This window comes from Narcine bancroftii, chromosome 7, assembly GCF_036971445.1.
Source record: "Narcine bancroftii isolate sNarBan1 chromosome 7, sNarBan1.hap1, whole genome shotgun sequence".
NCBI classification, from domain to species: domain Eukaryota; kingdom Metazoa; phylum Chordata; class Chondrichthyes; order Torpediniformes; family Narcinidae; genus Narcine; species Narcine bancroftii.
Window position 1 is genome coordinate 148,449,390 of NC_091475.1, and position 22,831 is coordinate 148,472,220.

Consider the following 22,831-nt stretch of genomic DNA (forward strand, 5'->3'; position numbering starts at 1 on the left):
TGCTGAAATTTTCAGATACTGCAAACACAAACAAAGAATATGTCAGCAGACAAATAAAATGGTGCACATATGCAATTAAATAGAAAAGAAGTGCACATTTCAGTTAATGTTTTTTTTTAATTATTGATGAAAAAATAGTCTTAATAAGATGGGTATTTAAAATGCATAAATAAAGAACAGAAATCAACTGAATTCATGGGAACACTGTTAAAATAGTAGAGTTCATCAGAAGAATGTATGATCAAACAATGGGGAACTGACTCAAAATGTGCAGAGAAGGGAATATCACAACTTCAACTGCTGGAGTTTGTAGGAAAAGACCAACGCCAGTGGTAGATATTTGTCTTCTGTTATAGGTGTTAAAAAACAGGATGCAGTTTCAAAAGCACAATGGAGATTTCATGTAAAATATTCTCCAATAATCTCCACTTCAGAATAGTGTTGAACACACAAATATATTGTTGTGCCATGAATTTAACACAGAGAACAAATTTCTAACATAGAATTGTTCTTTTCAGATTTGGAAGGAGATAATCAAGAAGTAATTCTGTTTGGGTGTATGAGCTAATAAATTATCACAAAATACTTCAAAGTAAATGAGATGAATATTAAGAGAGGGTACAGAATAAGTTAGGGAAGGAATAATTTTGGTCATATCGGAATGTTATAGAATCACAGCATCAATAAAGCCTCCAAGTCTGAACTGACCATCAACCTGAAGAAAGGCTCCGGCCTGAAAAATTGGCTGCCTTTTGCTTTCCATGGTTGGTGCATGATATTGCAGCTTTTCTCCATGTTTGTGTACTGCACTATCAACCATCCAATTAAACTAATAAAACATTAATCCCATTTTTTTTTAATCTCCTCACATTCACATGAATTCCTCCCAAATTCTACCACTCACCTGCACACTGTGGGCAATTTACAGTGGTCAATTAGTCTCCCAACCCAAGATAAATGTATATACATTGCACAACATCTAAAATTTGGATGGAACCCAGTCTCTGGCACTGAAAGACAGTGGCTCTACTGTGCCAACCACTGATGGAATGGACTTCTGACTAATCGGTTGGTGAAGGCAAAATAAAACCTGCAACCCTTCATCCATCTGTTAGATGCAATCATGGGGCATGGAGGCCTGAAAAATGTGTCAATGAAGCATAGATAAAGTTTTAGTTTGTAAAGAAAGTGGTGATATGCAAAGATTAAGCTAAAGTATGCCCTAACATGTTCTCTAGTGCATCATTCATTCAGGTGCCTTACTGTTCAGTGTGGGTGATTATGTCTCTCCATCCTTCACAGTCTCTGACCCTCCGAATGGTAGCTATTGCTTTCCCTGTTCTCTTTTGGTGAAGGTACCATCTTAGAACTGAGACTGTAGTCAAGGTTGAGTTCATGATTGTACAGGGTAAAAATACTGAAGTGATTTCCTGTTGCCGCCTTCAGTTACAGTGTCTATACTGAATGGGTGACCCTGACATTGATCAGCAGATTCATCTGCCTGGTGTTTTTAGCTTTACAACCATAAATTTCAATTTGTAGAATCTGCCTATAAATCCATCCATCATCTGCAATCCATGGCTTCATGTGACCCTGATTGGGAGGCTAAACAGGTACTACACCTTTCCCAAGGGTGACCTGTAGGCCATCGGATGGAAGGAGCGCCTTACGACACCTTCTTTTGCTGAGCAATTGCATAGTACCGACACCAGCTTTATTGCATAAGCCATGAGAAAATTGACTGTTTTTGTGAAAGAACAAAAGGAGCATAGGAAAGTGTTAAATTACACACATTCATTAGAACATTAAAAAGGGGACACATTAAGAAAAGAGCAGACAGAAGGGCTAGGATCTATTCACATAACCCATGGTCTAAAATTCATCCTTCTATTGGTGATAAATGAACCATAGAACTTTACAACTTGAAATGAAAACATACCTTTCTAAATATTTCATTGAACAATCTATAAATAATCCACTTGCTCAGATCAATTCTGTGTACTCCTATTTCCAAATATTTATCCAATCCTCCATTAAAAATGTAGCTGTCTTCACAAATAATTCCATGCACTATCAACATTCCTTAGACATAAATAACCTCTTGTTTATCTCAAACTTTAGCATTGATAGAAGCTGTTAACTCATTCCTTTTGCTTTCACAACCCAAGGAAATAGTCATTTCCTTTCAGAATCCTAATGAAAGCCCTCTTTCCTTTTTTGCTCCAGTGAAAATAATTGCAATATCTTTAATCTCTCTTCAAAATCAGTTTCCCATTCCTGAACAGAAAAAATGCAGGACAGCTTTCAGTGTTGAATATCCAATGAAAATAATGCAAATTCTCAAACTACTTAAATGTCATCATCCTATTGAGCCTCTGTGCCTTTCCTGAAAAGAGGTGACAAATCTGCATATAGTGTTTTAATCCTATAGCTTAAGCAGTGTCTTTATTATATGGCTCCATAATTTTCCTTCATTCTCTTAAATCACAAGTTAACAAACATTGTTGGTCATTTTTCAGAATCAGAATATATTGTCACAAATGTTTCTCATAATCTGTTGTTTTGTGGCAGCATTACAATGCAAATATTGGTATAAAATACATTTCAAAATAAAGAAATAGTGAAAAAATATAGGAGAAAGTGAGGTAGTGTCTGCGGTCATTGTCTAGTCAAACATCTGATGGCAGAGGGGAAGAAGTGCTTGTGCCGTTGAGTGCTACGCTAGTTGAGTTCTAGCTAATCCTGTACCTCCTTCCTGATGGTAGCAATGTGAAGAGGTCATAACCTGGGTGGTGAGGGATCCTGAGGATAGTGGCTACCTTCTTAAGACACTGCCTCTTGCACATGTCCTCAATGGAGTGAAAACTGATGCCTGTGATGTTGTTGGCCATGTTAACAACTCTTTGGATTTTTTTTTTCCCTGTCCTGTGCACTGGCACCTCATACTTTGGTGACATAACAAGTCTCCTCAAACTCATCACAAAGTATAGCCACTGGTGAACTTTTTTTTGTGATTGCTTTAACATGGAGGCCCCAGGACAGATCCGCAGAGATGCTGACTCCCAGGAATTTGAAGTTCTTGACTCTGTCCACTGCTGACCCCCTCAATGAGTACTGCTTAATATTCTCCTGATTTCCTCCTGAAGTCCACAATTAGCTCCTTGGGTTTGCTAATGTTGAATGCAAATGCAAGGTTGTTGTGACGCCACTCAACCAACTCATCTGTCTCCCTCATATGCTTCCTCATTGCCATCTATGATTTTGCTGTTGACCATGGTATCATCGGCAAATTTGTAGAAAGCATTTGAATTGTGCCAATCAGTCATGGGTGTAGAGCGAGTTGAGAAGTGGGCTAAGCACACATCCTTGAGGTGCATCTATGTTGATCGTCAGTGAGGAGGAGACTGTGGTCTTCCGGTGAGGAAGTCAACGTACAAGTTGCAGGGGGGGGAATGCAGAAGCCCGGGATTTGGATAAAGGATGGTGTTGAAGGATGATTTGTAGTTGATGAAGAGTAGCCAGATGTATGTGTTCCTAATGTCCAGGTGATCCAGAGCTGAGTGGAGAGCCAGTGAGATTGCATCTGCTGTGCAGTGATTGTGATGGTAGGTGAACTGCAATGAGTCCAGATCTTAGTTTGCATGTTAATTCTGGCAATGACCAACCTCTCAAAGCATTTAATCACTGTAGATATTAGTGCTACTGGTGATAGTCAATGAGGCAGCTCACTCTACTCTTCTTGGGTACTGGGATGACTGATTTCCTTTTGAAGCAGGTGGGAACCTTTGACTGCAGCAATAAAAAAATTGAAAATGTCGGTGATCACTCTGGCTCATTGGTTGGTACAGATTTTCAGTGCCCTGCCAAGTATGCCATCAGGGCCTGATGCCCTGCGAGAGCTCACCATCTTGAATGATGATCTAACATCATCATCATCGGCTTCAGAAATCGATATCACAGGTTAGTCAGCCTCTGAAAGGAATCTTAGAGTTACCGTTAAGTTCTCCTTCTCAAAGCAAGCATAAAACATGTTCAGCTCAACAGCAGTGAAGCATCACAGCCATTTATGGTGTTCAACCTTGTCTTGTAGGACATAATTGGCTGCCATAGCTGGTAAGTATCTGACTCTGTCTTTATCTTTCCTCGGAATTGCCTCTGATGCTGAGATAGCCTTTCCTGGACTTCCTGTAGTGATGTGGATCATGGCCTTTAATGCCCTTGATCTTACCCTCAGCAGGTTGTGAACCTTTTGATTCATCGTAGGCTCTGATTGAGGAATTACTGGTATGTGCGCATGGGCACACACATATCCATGCAGGTCTTGACGAAGTCGCTAACAGCCATTGCATATTCATTCAGTCTGAGGATGAGTCCTTGAATATGGTTCCGTTCACCAATTCAAAGCAGTCCTTTTTATTTTGGCTTGTTGCTTTTGCATTCTGTGATCCAAATTCAATTGCATCCAGATTTAGTCACACCAATGGTCAATTCTGAATTACATCATACTAATCGTGAAAATGAACAAATTTAGTGCAACACATTTATACCTGGTGTTGGACACATAACTTGTGGAAAAGTTTCACTTGAACTCAAACCAGAGTAGAATGTAGAGCATTAGAGTATGGTGTGGGCCCTTTGGCCCACAACGTTGAGACAACCTACTCAACAAACTAACCTTTCCCTCCCTCGCATCCATAACCCTTTGTTTTTTCTTCCATCCATGTGCCTGTCTAAGAGTCTTTATAATGCCCCTATTGTTCCAGTCTCCACCACCACTCTTGGAAAAGTGTTCTAGCTAATCTTGGTATTTACTGAACCCTCTGCTGAACCAAGTGGCAACAAGCTGTTCAAACATCTTACATATTCCACAGGTTGCAGAAGATAACAGTGTCAATTTTTTTTTTCAATCTTTGACGACTGGATACCAATTCCTTGGCTACCTTGGTAGTTGCACTATTGGGAAGTGCACATTGCCTTCTTCATTCTGAGACAGTCCATGCTGATAATCATTTTCAGTAGCCAGTGCTGCCCTGAAGAACAAATCCTGGACATGAGTGATCCTCTACATCCAAGGCTCTCTATACTAGCATACTCTCCAAATACAGTAGCTAAGAATAGGCTCTATGAGAGTCATACAAGCACGAGAATCATGGAAGAAAATTCTGTACTGCAGGTCTCCTGAAGAAGGGATTTCATTGCCTGCATCAATCCATAGGCACTTTGCAGTGGCACCATGCATTGGTGCAGATTTCATTTTCACCTGCTGCATCTCGCACCATCTTCCAACTGACAACTCGACCTTGTAACTTGCATGACATATCCTGATGAGTGGCATTTCGCTTAAAGGATTCTGACCTTCACATAAAATGCATTTTAGATCAGCACTGCACTTCAGATATAAATATTGATAATAAAAATCTTGAAAACCTTGGATTGCTGCTCAACAGTGCAGCTGAGATTAATGCTGAAAAAGGACATATTGATCAGATTGTCAGTCATGGGTTGTGTGATTCTTGATGGATCTAATATTTCAAGCAAATAAAGTCTGAAATCATTCGGTAACTGGAAATTCCACCAGACACTTCAACTGTGATTCATTATAGGCCGCTGCCAATCAAATTGCTATCTCAAGTTCCAGTATGGGGCAGATTTGTTGAAGTATCAGTGGTAAAGACATTGGATTTTCCTCAGCTCAGAACTATTGAACTTGATTTTATAGTCTCAGAGCATTTCCATACAGACAACCACTTTTCAAATATTGCCTTCTCACTTAAACTTCCAATCTCCTACATTGGGGGGTGGGGGGTGGGAGAGGTAAGGAACTCCTAGAGAAGTATAATATGGAATTGATTTATTATTTCAGTGGAACATGATAGGCTGCAGTAATGGAGGATTTAGACCTGCTTATGCAAGAAGGGATGCAATTGCATCAGAAGACATAATCTAAATTTACCCTATGGGGCCCAGGGATGCATATGAATCAGTAGACATTATCCAACTTCCACCATGAGGCCAAGAGATGCAGTTGTCTTTTGTTGCTCGCAGAATGTCAGGAGACCTTGAAGATAATTAAATCATTTGTTCAAAGAAATAAAATCTGAAGTAAACAACTTTTGGGTAATAAAAGCCATGGTCCCACTGCTGAAGTTTGAGACTCTCCAAGAGGTGGCAACATCTCTCAGCAAGAAGAAGAACTTCAAGATTCCAAATCGACGTCCCGGTCTGGGGAGGTGGAGAAGCTGCTACCGGCGCCCAGACAACCTACTACAAGTGTGCAGTCGTCGCCTCGCTTTGGCAGTTGGGACCAGTCCAGGTATTGATAAGTATAATTGGGAAGTGTATTGTAGTGTGAATTCAGCTTTAGATTTAGTAATAAAGACTTGTATAAACTGAACTGCTCTCGGTGTGTGTGTCTATTTTCTTTCGGTAGCTTGAACACTGTGACCAATCTAAAACGAACAAAATGAGAGGTACAAGTTTACCCAAGACAATTGGCAAAGTCAGAAGGATTGGTCTCAAGATGTTTCACCGAAAGAAAGAGGTGAGCCCTGAGCAGTTCTTGATTCCGGGATGGACTTCCAAAGATGATGGGTTTGGCATGTTTGCCAATACCCTGTCTTTGTTGGGACCACCCCTCAGTTGGGATGAGAAGTTAGATCCATCAAGTGCGCCTCTGGGAGAGCGGGTTGCCACTCTCCTTCGAGAAAGTAAATTTCCTGTTAAAAAGGGGATGCCGACGGATGGTTTTTGCCTGCTGGCCACAGCCTTACGCCACTCTGTTCAGCGTGAAGCAGAATCAGTTCAGCGAGAAGTAGAATCTCAGCATAAGAGAGAGCAACTAGAGGAGGAGGTCGAAGCCCTGCGACAACGATGTTCCATGATGAGTGAGATTGTTTGCACCAGTCAGGACCGAGCCGAAAAATGAGAGGTATAAGTTTACCCAAGACAGCTGCATATGCGGGGATGGTAATAGGCACACCAAAATGCTGCAGGAACTCTGCTGGTCTATTCAGCATCTATGGGAGACAAAGATATATCACCAACATTTCGGGCTTGAGCCCTTCTTCAAGGGAAAATCAGAAAAGGTGGAAGCAAGATATATCAAAAAGCCTCAAAATATTATTTTACCTTCCTTCCTCCTTTTTTAAAAACTTTTTGAGCGCCTGTCTGATAAGAGTAGTAAAATAAAATAACCACAAGAGAGCAAGCATTTTTTTTTTGCAGTGGGGCATCATCTACAATAATTGGGGAAAAAATGCAATTATAACTTGAGTCCAATTATTTCACAATCTTACTATCTGCTGCAATGAGACTGTAATGTTTCATGGGAGCATCATTCTTATCTAACTACAATCACAGCTTAACTCCAAAATGTTCGCATGGTATGCATAATTTCTAGGTGAAGGATAACAGGGTGCGTAACCAAGCAAGCAACTGTAACACCTGTGTGATTTATTTCTGCACAATTAAGTATTTTTTCTGCTTTATACAATGTTACTCTTCTTGGGGTCATTTCTTTGTGGAAGCTGTGCTCAAGCACCTTTGTGTTTTTGCAGCAGCGCAAATGGTGATGATGGTGTCCATTGCAAAACAAATGAATAAAGACTTTATTAACTCAATGAAACATTATTAATGAGAACATTCTTGGAAATTATCTCTTAGCTTTCACTCAACAAGTGGTTGAGGCCTCTGAAGCCTGTCTGCCTATAAAGGGGCAGTCTCTTTCAGCCTGGTGAGCTGCTGAACTCAAAAAGGACCTCCACCTCACCAGATGGCCAGCCTCCTATTCCTCTCTTTTTAACTTGAATGGAGATGTTCGGAGCCGTTAAGCAAGTTTTTTTGAAGCTTGAACTCTGTGTCAGGATGAAGGCAACAAACTTTCACCAGTGAGAGGATGGCGGCTGATACAGATAAAGGTGGGATAGGTGTTGCATGTGAATGGAGAAACAGTTTGAGGGAATGTGTCAGTGTGTGACTCTCTAAGTAAATCTGCAAAAGTGAGCAGTCTTTTATGGTGCATTGATCACCTTGATGTACCTTGTGAGATCATAATGAAGGGAAACCATTCTTGCCAGTCCCTTCTAATGATGGCCCAGACATGTCTTCTCCTCCCTGCACCTCACCACTCAATCTAGCACAAAAGACCTTGTTCCTCATATAGATTTCATGAGCGAGAGTTTCTGACAATGGAAGTGTTCTTTCATTCCCTTGTAGTGCCTTTTCCCATTACAGCAGTCATAACTGGATGTTTCTGATGGCTGGCTGTCTTGGAGAGAATATCTCCAAGGCCTGCTAACTTTTTGCAAATACTGTGCAACCAAGTATCAGCAGTTGCCTTCATTTGGACAAGGTTTTGCTTGCATATCTTTAATGGTTCATTTTGCAAGTAAGTAATTTTCATGCTGCTTCAAGCAATCTTTCACCATTTCACAATTTTTTTGGAGAGATATGCCAAATTGTTGCCAGCATTGAATGCCAAAATATATTTGGAATAATCCAATTTCAAGTCTCACATGTTTGACTCCTTTCAGTTCATTTATAACTCGAGCTTTTTTTACTTTTTCTCTCCTACAATGTGGGTATCGCTTTTAGTACATTAAAATGCATTTACTCCTGCCGAACCTCTTCGACCTCGGATAGTAAAATGTATTTTCAAATCTAAAGTATTCTTCTATGGCAACAAATGTAGGCTCAATATTGATCTCAGAGTCACATCACTTCCAAACCTCTGCACCTATACTTCCACATTATAAGCTGTACCCATTCAGAAGTTGTCGGCCAATTTGTTATTCCTACATTTACGTGTCCTTGATACATATAACTCAACTCTTCAGACAAGCCCTTTACACATCTTTTCAAGAACATTCTAAAAGCTCAGAAATATTCTACTCTTTACTGCATTTGTTACTTAAAATATTGCTTTAATTTATGAAACACAATTTGCTGTTCATAAATTTGTACTGACTATCCTTGATTAATCCACGCATTTCTTCTTATTTTTATCCTGAGGTACAGCCAGCATGAGAATTAAATTCATTGAATGATGTAAATTTCCAATTCAGTATTTTAAGGGTGTAATGTGCATTAACAACATATATTTACAACTGATAAAATATTTGCATCGATGAAATAATTTGGTTTTGAAATTTATGAAGTATAATTTTCTTATCAGTACTTCCAGTGGATTATGTTCATATTATAATAAATTGTGTTGAATAGAGCAACCAGTAAATGATATACTTAAGCACATTAATGTTGTGCAGTTTGAAAATTAATCTGTTCATCTTCAGATCAGTCCTTTTGAATTAATACTCACCATGTCAGTGTTGACTTTATTCCCATTATTTATTTTCTAAAATCTATCCTCTAAATATCTCACAGTTTTATTTACGATGACCTCAGACGATATGGGATTGATGTGACTAATCTGATTGTTCATGCAGAATCATCCTTCCCAGCCTCCATTGTCATCAGCAATATAAAGAAAGGTTCACGTACCATTCTTCATACAAACAGGTTGGTGCGTCTTCCTGAGAAAGGAACTCAGACCTGGAAACAAATGAAGGAAAAGCTCAACTCCTAATAGGCTCGTAACAGATTCTTATATATTTAGCAGAATAAAGTTATACTTTGCAAGATTCCTGTCTGAGTTCTCTGGCAAGGATGTAAAGAGTACAAGTCAGAACATGTCAAGTTTTTAGATTTTTCAAATTGTTCACTAGAAAGGATTAGGTTAGATTTCCACCAATTGAAAATTAAGAGGTTAGATTCAAAGTTCTCTTGTCTATATTATTAATATTGAAGGCTTTAACCTAAGATACGTTATAAAAACCCCATATCTGACTTAATGTTGTAGCATTTTAATTACGATAATTATTACTTAAAGGGACCATCAAAATTCAAATTGTTGTTGAAAAAATATTTTTCAGTTGTAGATTTTTTCCTCAAAGTTAAGGTAAATTTATTGAAATGAATTAAAAGTTATTCGAGCTACCAGCAGCTAATTCTGGCAGCAAAAGCCTATGATATTACATTTGACTTCCATCAACACTATCAATGTGAAAATTTCTTTGCAGGTAAGGTGATTTCTTGCGTCTAACCAAACAGACCAGTTTTCCTGTACTTAAACTTTTAGTTTGTGAACCTCCATTAACACCAAATTTTCCCTATCTTTGTTTTCCATGTCTTTGCCATTTCACGTGGTAAAGCTTCATAACAGATGATTTTCAAACCCGAGGTGTTAATATATCCAATATTGTGTGGCAGCATCTTGGAGTTACACCTTGTGCTTGCTGCCTTGTGAACATTACTAATGGCTCACGAACAGTCATGCTCTCTGACATGTAAGATTTAATGTCACTTCAATTTTTATTACATATATTTTAAAATGTGGCGATGCAGAAATACTCTTTTCAATGGCCTTTTAATATTATAAATAGTAAACAATATTGCTTTGGCTGAGTGAGTAAGAATTAGTACTGGATAAATTACACTGTTCAACTTTTTTTTCAAAAGATTTGCTTTCTGAAAAGAAATTGGGGTTATGATAGACAACTTCAATCTGAATACAAAGATAATTTCAGATTTGCTGTATCATGTAGGGAGTGGAGAAACATTAAATTAACTTTAATTTAGTGTGGCAGCCCGCAATTGCGGAGGTCGGGCCAGCACATCGCGCTACAGCAGATGCAGACAGAGATCGCTAAAGCGATCGGGGGTAGAAGCTAGGGCAGCATCAGATCAACAGCCCTAAAATGGCATTGGTCAAGCTACCCAGCTAACTCAGCAGAAACAGGCTGGGGAAGAAGGGCTTTCATATGCATGGATGTTCCCACCCGCTATTATTCATATGATTGAGAAGGAGTGTGGAGAGAATGGAATGTGAGAGGGAGGGAGGGAGAGAGAGGGATGTAGGGAAGAGAGATATGGGAATAGGAGAGGACGTGAGACAGGAGGGAGAGAGAGGGGGCCACCAAGAACCTGGCAGAAGGGAGAAAGGGAAAACGAGGCAAGGAGGTTGAAGAATGTGTGTGAGCAGTATAAAGTTCTCAATAATTTGATACAATGTGCCAGTTCATGTCCTGGTTCTTCCTACTAGATTTTACCTGCCCCATTCAATCTCTGCCTTTTCTCTTCATTGTCTGTACCCCTAATTCTCCCCCCCCCCCCCCCTCCCCGGACCTACCTTGTCTGCCTCCTCCTCTCTCCTTAGCTTTATTTATCCAGATTCAATATTTAATTCTTCAATTTCTCCTTAAACTTGTTTTTTATTCACTTGGCAAGTCTTGAACATTATGTTCCAATGTGAATGTGAGCATGGAGCCTCGCCAGATCTATCTTCTCTGCGTTTGATGTTGAGTTAGGGGTATTCTTGGGTTACTGGCTATCGGTCCAAACTAAGCGGAGGCTATTGGAAAATGTATGCAATATTCAACTGGTATGTAACAGTTTCCTGAAAATGAGACTCATCCTGAAAATGAGTCATACATTGACTCAGTCAATCAGCAAAATGGCGGGAACTTGAACAGTATAAAAGCTGCCTTTTCAGCCCTAATAAAGTGAGCTTAAACCTGCCACACTGTGTGTGTGTGTTTCTTTGTAGCAGACAGTTATAGTAGCATGTTTAATTGCATTCGTTCAATTGACATAAAATATTTTACTGCTGATTTTCATTTGTACTCAGCATCTGATGCATCTCTTGTCAGTGACTAACAAACATCAGCCAGCTTTTATGGATTGCTGTTGCACTGATACTCCTTTTACATAGTCGCAATGTCCTGTGGAAACTTATCACCATATTCATCACTGACTGCTCCAAGATCAGCGGGGAGGATGTCCAAGTGTGAATGCAGAAAATTAATTTTCAAATGACATGTTGCATTTCATGTTCTTTATATGTTTCAAAGATGAAAAAAAAAGTTAATGACTATAATTCTGTGACAACCACCTATTCCTACCACTGCTGGGATTACACAGAAATAAATGGTGGGTGAAAATGGGCTCAAAGAATGAGGTGATGAAGGAACTCAATGGATCAAGTAGCATCCACTGAGAGAAACACACAGTCAATATTTTAGGTCAGGGCATTTATTGAGACTAAAGAGGGAAGGAGAGATAACAGGCACGATAAGGGGAAGGGGGAAGTAAAAGAATACAGGACTGAAGATGGGAGCAGTGGAGAGATAAATAGGAGAGGATACAATAAAGAGGGGAAACAGAAAAGTGAAAACTTGAGAAGGTAAAGGAGACACAGAAATTCTGACCCTGTATGGGTGGGGGGGGTTACCGAACAATGGAAAGTTCAGTGCTCATGCCTCTGGATTTAAGGCTATTCTCAAGTTTACATTTAATTTACCCTGACAATGGATGAAGCTGATGATATATTTTTGTGGGAATTAAAATTAATGTCAACTGGTAATTCTAACTTGGACTTTTTGACAGAGTGCACATGCCCAGCAACACGGTCACCCACTCTGCATGACGTTTAACTGACATAGAGCATTGTGGAGAGTGGTGTGCATTGATAGGTGTGCTGGTTTTATTAGCCACGTGTGAACAAATAGTTTGCAGGATAACGTTACTTCACTAGGCCCTTTTATAGAGTAACAAAAATGTGACTGTAAAGGAGGAGATTCACCGCCTTGTGTCACACAACTTAACTTCATAAATGCTCCGTGAGTGGCTCCAAGGTGCCGACTCTGATCCCTCTTCAACCTAGTGTCACTGGTGGAGCGGAGTACTGCACCTTGCTTCATAAAAGTACTGCCGCTGCAAGCAACTGGCTAGAGGCGGGCTGATAACATCATGATGATGCTGTAAGCCTGCACCCCAGGACCCAGTAGAAGATGGGTCTCATTTTCAGGAAACTGTTACATACCAGTTGAATATTGCATACATTTTCCAATAGCCTCCGCTCAGTTTGGACCGATAGCCAGTAACCCAAGAATACCCCTAACTCAACATCAAACGCAGAGAGGATAGATCTGGCGAGGCTCCATTCTCACATTCACATTGGAACATAACATAAGACTTGCCAAGTAAATAAAAAACAAGTGTAAGGAGAAATTGAAGAATTAAATATTGAATCTGGATAAATAAAACTAAGGAGAGAGGAGGAGGCAGACAAGGTAGGTCCGGGAGGGAGAATTGGGGGTACAGACAATGAAGAGAGAAGGCAGAGATTGAATGGGGCATCTAGTAGGAAGAACCAGGGCATGAACTGGCACATTGTATCAAATTATTGAGAACTTTATGCTGCTCACACACATTCTTCAACCTCCTTGCCTCATTTTCGCTTTCTCCCTTCTCCCAGGTTCTTGGTGGCCCCCCTCTCTCTCCCTCCTGCCTCACATCCTCTCCTATTCCCATATCTCTCTTCCCTACATCCCTCTCACATTCCATTCTCTCCACACCCCTTCTCTATCTCTCTCCCCTCCCTGCATCCTCCCTCATTGCCCCACTTTCCTTTTGCTGTGGGCCTGTTCTCTGATCAAGAGAAAAGGATGGATAAACTGAACCGGAAACAAAGGAAGGGAAAGACAGGTGTGGATAATGCAGACAGATAGAGGAGCACAACAAGAGCCAAAGATGGAATTACGGAGATGGAGAAACGAGAATAGGGACGGGAGACATGCAATGGAAAGTAAGCATTAGGCAGAGGCAGAGACTTGCTCAATCTTTAGTTATAAAAGATGATATTAGGTGAAAAGATATCACTGATAGGGAGTAATTCATGGGCAGGCTGTGGGGGAACATTGCAATGATAAAACTCCAATCATTTCAGTCGGTGTTAGGCATGGGAATGATAACTAATACTGGAGTCTCTGGGACCTGAGTGTCTGGCAGCAGAATAATCAATGGCTGTCTTTGTTACCCATAATCCCCCATGCAGCTGGAACCGCACTGTGATTCCCAGTGTGGGGGATTATGAGTGACAAAGATGGCCATTGCTCGGCACGTATGTTAGACCTCATGGTGAAGGGGAAGCGCTACTTTAGGGCTGCTCCATAAAAAGGTAAGTTCAATTTTTTTTCTCCGTGGATGGAGCCAGCCTCAAAGTGGAGGCCCGGCATAAAAAAAACCTATAGACAGTAGCCCACCACAAATGCAATAAATGGTGGCATTGTTTTCTGTGTCCACATCTCAATAATTATGTGTTTGAAAAAAGTCTCTCCTGGTTGTTTTTAATCCAGATTTCATTTATGTGAATCCATAGTATTTACCTTAACTAGTGAAAACAAAATTGAATGAAGATATCAATGGCTGATAACAACTACTCATGAATATTCCATATTGGCTTTACCAAGAGTTTAATGAATATGTCCATTATTCTTTTAATATCCTTGAAAAGGAATATTTCTGCTTTGGCATATGTAAATTTACATTCTACATGGTACCAACATCAAATATATCCAGTACATGATTTTCAATAATCAATTCAAAAATATGAAAAATTGCAGTTTATAGAATGAACAAAAATATGATACCCATATAATGAAAAAAATAATTGGGCCTGCTTTGTTTACAGAATAAACAATCAATTATTAAATTTCTGCTTTTTCCTATCTTCATTGTACTTCTGTTACTTTCATGAAAAGATTTATCCCAAAAAATGTTTGAACTCTTAAAATGATAAATGAGCTCAAAGAATGGGACTGCTTTTTCCATGTGTTTTCAATTCAGTGCCAGTGTGACGCAAAGTCTTACATTTGCATTTTATTATGTGATTTCTGTTTGGAAGGAAAGCATTTGGAGTCACTTCATACTTCTTCCCATTGAACTTTCTGTCAGGTATTTTTTTTCCAAAATTAAAGAGCAGAACAAATGCTCAAAAGCCAAAACTAGCATGACTTGAAAGGTTAATAATTAATTTTTAGGTCTTTTTGATAACGTAACCTTTAACCAGTGACTTAATGCCAATTGAATTTGGCTTTGTCTTTGTTCAGTGATAGCAGGCCTAATGAGCTTGGAACTGGGGAACTTTGAAATGAGTTCAAATACTAAATAAGATTGAGAATTAGATGATTGTGAGTTCATGAAGTATAGGAATTTGGAAAGCAATGACCACATCATTTGCTATAGAAGTTTTATGATGGATTGTCAATAGAGTTAAAAATGTGCTTTTTAAAATTGTGATATGAAACCTTGTAAATGTAAGAGATTTATTAAAGAGCAGGAGTCGAACCTTTATGATAAACTGATAAGAATGCTATTTATTATCCATCGTTGGCCAAACTGACTTAATATATAGTATGACTGTCCAAATGTTACATTTGAGGCTTTTTGTTACCTTCCAAGAGAACACTGACAAGAATTCTGTTTTTTTAAAAAAATATCTGTCTTTGGGCAAATGTTCAGCTATTTTAGGAGTTATGTAAGGAGCTATTTGCTACTGCAGCACTTGTGTAGGATGGAGCCTGAGGTTCTGCCTCCATACTGAGAAATTTACAGTGAGTAGGACAAGACAACATTAATAAGACGAGAGAGAGGATTTAAGGGCAATTAGAAGGGTGAATCTTAGTAATCAAAGGTAACAGGGTGTTTTATATTTGCTTTTTTATGAAATTTCAAGATTCTTATTGCACGCTTCAGTAATTTTAAGCATGTAAATTAAATGCATGCATTTACATTTGCATGATTTTCTTAATTACATGTTAAAAATAGTTTTCCTGCAGTTAATTCAGTTTTCAAAATGCTTCCTATGTCTTCAATTTGGAAGGCAATATTTGCCAAAATGCAAATTTAATCATCTTAGATTCACAGCAATTTATGCCCATATTTAAATTTGATATAAATGTGATTATTATTTAGGAATTTGGCAAATGTTACCCCAGAGGATTTTAAGAAAGTTGATTTTTCACAATACAAATGGATTCACTGGGAGGTGAGTGGTAACTTCTCTAATTGAGTATTTGATATAATGTTGGTGTTCTGGCTTATGCAACAATGGAAATGAAAAAGTTATTTTTGCAGTTTTCTCTGGAGTAAGTGGTGGTCCTTTCCTTTATTATTATTTCATATTTACCAAGTAATCGCTCTTGATAACCCTGAAATAGAAAAGGATTAGTGAGCAGACAGGCAAGGCTGGTTTTAGTATTAAGAGGGCAAATTCTGAATTTTTTTTGTTTAAGAACATTTTTGTATTAATCTGATCTCACTTTAATGTTATCCAAAATGTCATTTTAAAATCTGGATTTAGTTTATACACACTAAACTTCATTGCAGATCAAAATTGTCCTTGTAGTTTCTAATACAGATCTTGATGTTCAGAATTATGAATGGAGAGTATTTGAGGAATTCCTTTGACTTTAAACAGGTTTTTGCACAACCACATTTATGGGTTTCTGTACTGTTTATTCACATAAAATCATAGTACTTTCCTGATTATTCCCCCTTCAGTGGTGTGATTTCACAGTTCAACGTGTGTACCAGTTAGCAGATTTAAAAGAGTTGTAATCTTCCACAATGACCTTTTCCACCCTACTGTTTTCACAAGAATTTAATTCTTTAAAAACTTGACACTAAACCTATTCTTCACAAATACTGTCTCCCATTTACAAAAACCTAACCTCGACCCCAAATTTTAGATTGTTTTCTCTCATCTGCACATTCTTGAAAAACAACCCAGTTTTTCAAAATATCATCTCTCCCAGTTTTATCATCTATGTGCCCGACTCTGACATTCCGTACCTCCTTCCTCATTCAGGTCATGTGATTTCTCAATTTTTCATTTATTTTCTCCAAAATTTAGTTTTCATCACTATCTATTTCCTTGGTTGTTCATTATCAAACCTTTCAACAAATCACATGTTCCACAAGTGAGCATTGTTTTTAAAAAATTGACGAATAAAAGCTTATGATTGACGTAGCGCGCCACCTTCAGTCTCACGATTAGCGCAACGCTATTACAGTGCAGGCTCCTTGGGTTTGAATCTGGTGCTGTCTGTAAGAAGTTTGTACATTCTACCTGTGTCTGTATGGGTTTCATCCTGGTGCTCCAGTTTCTTCTCACTTTTCAAAGCATACAGAGGTTGTAGGTTAATTGGGGTATTTGGGTGGCACAGGATTGTGGGCCAGAGGGCCTGTATCTGTGCTGCAGGTCTAAATTTTAAATTTAATTTTAAAAATGTTAAAAATCAGCAAACAGTTCTTTAACCAATCAACTAACTTTCAATTCTCAACAGAGACTAGAATTAAATTTCATGATCTAAAAAGACATACTTTTCTTCCAAAATGAAGCTAATTTTGTAGTTATATTTTCTGCACTCCAGCCTTCTTCAAATCACCAAATGCAACATTGGAATGATATTGTCAATGTAAAATTAAATTTTGAATCCAAAATTATTGAATCTCAACCAAATGAAGATGGAGAAAAAGAAATGAGATATTATTTGGGAAACAAGGTAAAAGGTACAGGTGAAGAGGCAGTTGATTTTTTGGTGTGTAAATAAGCTTTATTTCCTAATTTTGTATAATCCAGATTTGTTTTTGTGTGAGTTCTTTTATTAGGTTCCACAAGTAAATAATTTAAAGGTTTAGTTATGCAGCTTGTACTTTCAAAAGCCTAACTTTTCCAGGTGACTGTAGTTTGTGCATTGGTAAGTATCTCATGAACTTACTGTTCTTTAGAACATTGAATCTACACTGAATCTTTGAATTTTGTCCAAAGTGGCATAATCCTGTTAATTGGCTTTCATTTAATTTGTTTTAACCTCACAGTGAGAAATCATTTAACTGCTCAATTGGAAATTACATAGCTGGTTATCTTCATAGTAATTACAACAATGCACATTCTGCTCCACAAGCACTCCAGGTCTGCAGCACGAGAAAACATGGGCATGGAACTTCCTCCGTCTTAATGGTGCCACCAAGAGACTCTTATAATGGAAATTAAAGTCCCTAAACCATTGTACACTCTGTACCCATGCTAATTCTCTGTACAATATTTTACCTGATTCAATACCATGAGGTCCAAAGTCCCATGGCCATTTCACTTCAAATGCATCTAAGCTGCTCCCTCTGGTGGATCTATCCTGAATTGGGACAGTACATATCTGGAGATGTTTGGAAAGAGTGTTGGATGTTTGCTAAATGGTACAATTTTATCAGCATAATTACATTAGTTTGTTGTCAAATAAACCTTTGGGATAACCCCTGAAATTTAGGCACAATTCAGGTGTTAACAAGGAGGATTTTACAGCATCGTTGGGATTGGTTCTGCCTTTACCGTGCTTTGTTTATACAATGAATTTTTGAGCAGTGTTGACACAACTGAGAGGCTTGCATGGCTGCATCAGAGGGAAGTTTAGAATTCACAATTCTTTTGGGTCACAAGTCAATGGCTAGGCAAGATCAAGTAAGAAAAACAGATTTGTTTCCCAACAATTCATGGTCATAGTGGCAATCAGATCTTCCAATTAAAGCACTTTTACATTCCATATTTATTTAATTAAATGAATGCAAATTCCTCACATGCCAGGTTGGGATCTAAACATGTATTTAATGTTTATGTAAATCCTGAATATCAATCCAGGATTTGGGATTACAAGTTAAAAAAATACAAACCCAGTGCTATTGTCCTTAATTTGCTCAAGGTGCAAATTCCTAAGATAACTGTTAGTTATTATTAATTAATGCAGGATGTTCATATCTGCCAGCTATTATCCTTTTTTTTTAATATTGTCACTTTGTAGGGAGTTAGTTAATCTAGAAAAAACAAAAGTGGGAACATGTAATGAACATATCAAGTGAAAACACAGTGCTGGAGAAACTTAGCAAGTCAAAGTGTACTTATATAGCAGAGATAAAGATATAAACCAACATTTTGGGCTTGAGCCCTTCATCAAGGTATAAAAAGAATGTGGGCAGATGTGTTTGTTTGGGTGCTATATAAAGTACACTCTAGCACTGCATTTTTACTTCCATCAAGGTATTTGCAGACTTTTGTGTTTTACTTATGAACATATCAAGTGTTTCCTTTCAAATCCTTGTATACCAATGTGCTTGATTTTAAATACATAAAACTACATGTCATGAATCTGTATAATTGCCATTGATCTGTAGGGCAGAAATGCCACTGAACAGGTTGCCATGATACAGCAAGTGGAGGAATACAATGCCAATGTGCCATCTGAGCAACGAATTACCATCTCTGTGGAGATTGAGAAAACAAGAGAAGAACTGTACCAACTTTTTGGACACGGAGATGTGGTATGTCATACTCCAGAAATGTTGGGGAAGAAAGTTATGTTTACTGGTTAATGAAACTATCCTGTTTATTAACATTAGCAATACTTGCACTTGTACAAGATCATATTGAATTACAATATATCAAAGATACTTCAATAATTATATAATTTAAAGTATTGTAATGTTTTGTGGAAAAATAAGCAATTGTTTAATCAATTGATAGGCTGGTAGTGGTTGATTCAAAGAGTATAAGTTCATAATCTCCTTGCAATACCACATCCTAGCGTCCACCCAAACTGCTGGAATATGCATTGGCTACTAGAAGTTGCATCTCATCTGAATGACGCTACTAATAATTTAGCAATGTCGTCTTAGATTCCAGGTATAATTGCTGCCATGGGATTCAACCCTTTAACCTTCACAACTTGAACTTCTTATCAAATTTGTCACTATAGAGAAAATGGAACCAGAATACCTCATCTTACTTTTGCCATGATGTTACTTTTAACATAATATAATTGACAAGCCTTCCTCTTATTTTGTAAAATCAGTGCCCCTGGAATAAATACATTTTCTGAGGTGAAAATGAACTTCCAAAAACCACTGCAGCATCAGTCAGGTCTTGGAAATGTATGTGTAAAGGAATGTGGAAAACAGCTAAAAATGTATTTTTCCATTTAAAAGAATATTCAAATGAGAGAGACACAAACTATAGATGTGAAGCTTCAGGTGTACTAATCATAGAATGGCACAAGTGGATGAACCAGAACTTTTCAGAACCAGATCCTCCTTGTTTGTAAAATATCCATTAAAGTGGTATTTATATCTTAGAGGGGATATACTATATATGAAGACACAGAAAAAGCCGTGGAATGTATTTTCACAGAATTAAACTGAAACCAACTCAAATAGAAAAATAAAATAAAATTATAACAAATAAAATCTATCATACAGAAAATCCTACTTGATTTCAAGCAAAAATGTATTTTTTAAAAATTTTGTCTGTGCATCCATTAGGTCTTTGTCAGCAAAGATATTGCCAGACACTTTGGATTTAATTCAGCATCAAAAGCAGTAAAAGGCCTTTACAGTCGGGTAAAACCTGGGTAAGTTCAGAGATCTCAATCCAATTGCATTTACGTTGCAGTGTTGAAAATACGACTTTAAATATAAAGACCAGTGTATTGTATTTGAGTGTCAAATCTCTACATCATAATGCTGGATCTTTGGCCTTGTTTCGGAGAATATAGTACCAAATTTGGACTTTTAGCTTATCTGTCTGATTTGGTATGTACACCTGTACTATATTTTAGCCTCATCCTTTCCTTCTCCATCTAAGTTTATCAGGACAAACTGCTTTTCCCTTCTCAGTAAAATACTTCCTATGAAAGCATCTATAGTATTTGTCTCAATCATTCTCTGTGCCAGCAAGTTTCAATTCCCTTTATTGAGGTTGTCTAATTTCATACTATGTGCACAAATCTTTCTTGGACCATCTTGTCTTATTTAAGATATAGTGATCAAGACTGCAAATGTTAGCAAGGCAACTGGTGTCAGATCATCAGTGTAGTTCGGTCAAAAAAGGCCTCAAAGAAAGCAAACTGGTTCCAAGGAGAGATTGAATAAAACAATTATTCCAACTTTGATTAGAGGACTCTTTTAAAATACAAGATTGTAATTCTGGTGCACAGATTTAATTTTCTTTTTAAATTTCAGTGCATACCTAATCTGTGCTTGGGCTGAGAAAGGAGCTGATGCAATGGGTCCTGATGGAGTCTTTCATTCAAATGCTTTTCCGCCTAAAAAGCTTGTGGATACTCTTGGAGCAGGAGATACTTTCAATGCGGCTGTAATATTTGAGCTGTTTAATGGTGGGTCTGAGCTTGGACTTCAAAGAAAGCAAGTCAGTTTCTAGAAGAACATTTTTTCCAAATGTGAACTGCTTTGTGCAACATTATTTGAGTTGCACTTGGCTTGCACTTATTAATGCATTGTTCCATTGTTATGTTACATATTTTGACTAATGAGCCCTTGTTTGGAGAGTTGCTCCATCATATCTCAGCTTCAATGAAGTATAAATGGTAATGTGAAATATTGAGAATCAGAGAACAAATTCAAATAACTTAACCTTTCCTTTAATGAGAGTAGAGTAAAGAAAGAGTGAAAATCCCTTAAAATTAACATTATTTTCCCTTCAGCTTGCTCCTGCTTGAAGGCATTAACTTAGAATGTTTACTTGCGCTGATGATTGTCTTTTACTCATACTGGGGCAAGAGGTGCCAGAACTTTGTTCTCATCCTGATGTTCAACCATGCAAAGTTTTGATTAGAAATAACTGGATGAGAAATGGAATGGTGATATATTTTATTCCTTACCCAGAATCAATGAAATTGATTATAGGTTGTTCTGAATATTGCTTTCCTGAAATCAGTTCACTGAATGCAAACTAAGATCCTCATGTCCTTCTGGTAATTTAAGAGACTTCAAGTGTTGTTGAACATTATATTTGCCCAGAGACAATGGGAAAGCTACTGCATATGAAACTTTGTAAACCCTGATGTAAGTTCTCACTGTTTAAACATTGTCCTGCAATATAAGGATGAAAACATCTGATTGCAAAGTCTTTGATTTTATGCTATGAAATTTCATTCATAATGTTTGACAATAATATGATGAACTATATTATATTATGTTTTTTTAAAGGCAAGTCTATTCAGGAAGCGTTGACGTTCGGTTGCCAAATTGCTGGGAAAAAGTGTGGGATTGAAGGATATGATGGAATTGTCTGAAGAACCCCAAAATATAATGGAGGACGAAATAACTACAGATCATTGAAATGAGGACATTCTACATGTGACCTTAGATTTTTGATACTGCAGCCATCTGATATGCAAAAATATGAAAAGGTTTTGGTGATTTCCTTTGATTTTTAAAATTGTTTAACAAAAACATAAATCTGCCAGACCTATTGTAGATCTAGCTCAAAATTTACCCTCCTGATGTAGTCATGATGTGACTGAAATGGAATTGTTGATTCAACTCAGCAAACAATCGCGACCAACTAATTTACAACGATTCCCATGCAGTGAGTAACGCAACAATGTTGAGTAAAGCTTGACTTGTATTTCCCAAAGGTGCAAGTAGTTACTCTAATTAACTTTGGCTTGTGAAGCTGATTAAGTACTGGAGAAGTGAATGTAAAATTTTAAACGTTTAATTATGTATTTGTATAACATAGGGGCTTTTTTCATAAATTGTTCAAATTTCACCTTTTTCTTTCCTGTGGATTGTAGTGCAGAAGAGCATGCATGTTAGTAAATGAAATAAATTAGCCTTTGGAAATCAAAGACTTCAGATGCTGAAATTCTAAAATAAAACATAATACTGATGCACTCAATAGGTCAGGCAGCATTCCAAGAAAGAGAAACAGAATTAAAATTTCAGGTCATACAAAGATACTGTATCAGACGATCCAAAGGAGGTTGCAGCCCGCCGAACTATGAGGTGCCAAGATGCACGGTTGGAGGTGATATCAGCCCACTGGCGGAGGTCAAGAAGACCGCAGAGCCCACCTCACTGACAAAAGGCAAAGGAGGAAAAACCAAACACCCAACCCCAACCCACCAATTTTCCCTTGCAACCG

The 22,831-nt window shown here is 37.9% G+C and overlaps 1 protein-coding gene across 18 annotated transcripts in view; it reads left to right on the top strand.

Annotated features, from left to right (window-relative positions):
* The window catches only part of khk (ketohexokinase), a 39,405-nt gene extending 16,870 nt beyond the window's left edge, over nt 1-22,535 (top strand). For 3 of the 18 annotated variants that reach the window (XM_069890756.1, XM_069890755.1, XM_069890757.1), the window contains 9 exons: nt 3,773-3,960; nt 9,444-9,516; nt 10,209-10,343; nt 15,811-15,883; nt 17,271-17,438; nt 19,063-19,209; nt 20,206-20,294; nt 20,905-21,059; nt 21,892-22,535. In XM_069890756.1, the coding sequence (XP_069746857.1) occupies nt 3,773-3,960; nt 9,444-9,516; nt 10,209-10,343; nt 15,811-15,883; nt 17,271-17,438; nt 19,063-19,209; nt 20,206-20,294; nt 20,905-21,059; nt 21,892-21,977 (1,114 nt within the window). In that variant the 3' untranslated portion in view covers nt 21,978-22,535. Of the gene's footprint in view, nt 1-3,772; nt 3,961-9,381; nt 9,517-9,929; nt 10,077-10,208; nt 10,344-15,810; nt 15,884-17,270; nt 17,439-19,062; nt 19,210-20,205; nt 20,295-20,904; nt 21,060-21,891 lie in introns of those variants that run through there. The other 15 variants (XM_069890772.1, XM_069890761.1, XM_069890760.1 and 12 more) reach the window with 15 other exon arrangements.
* Nucleotides 22,536-22,831: the final 296 nt, after the last annotated feature.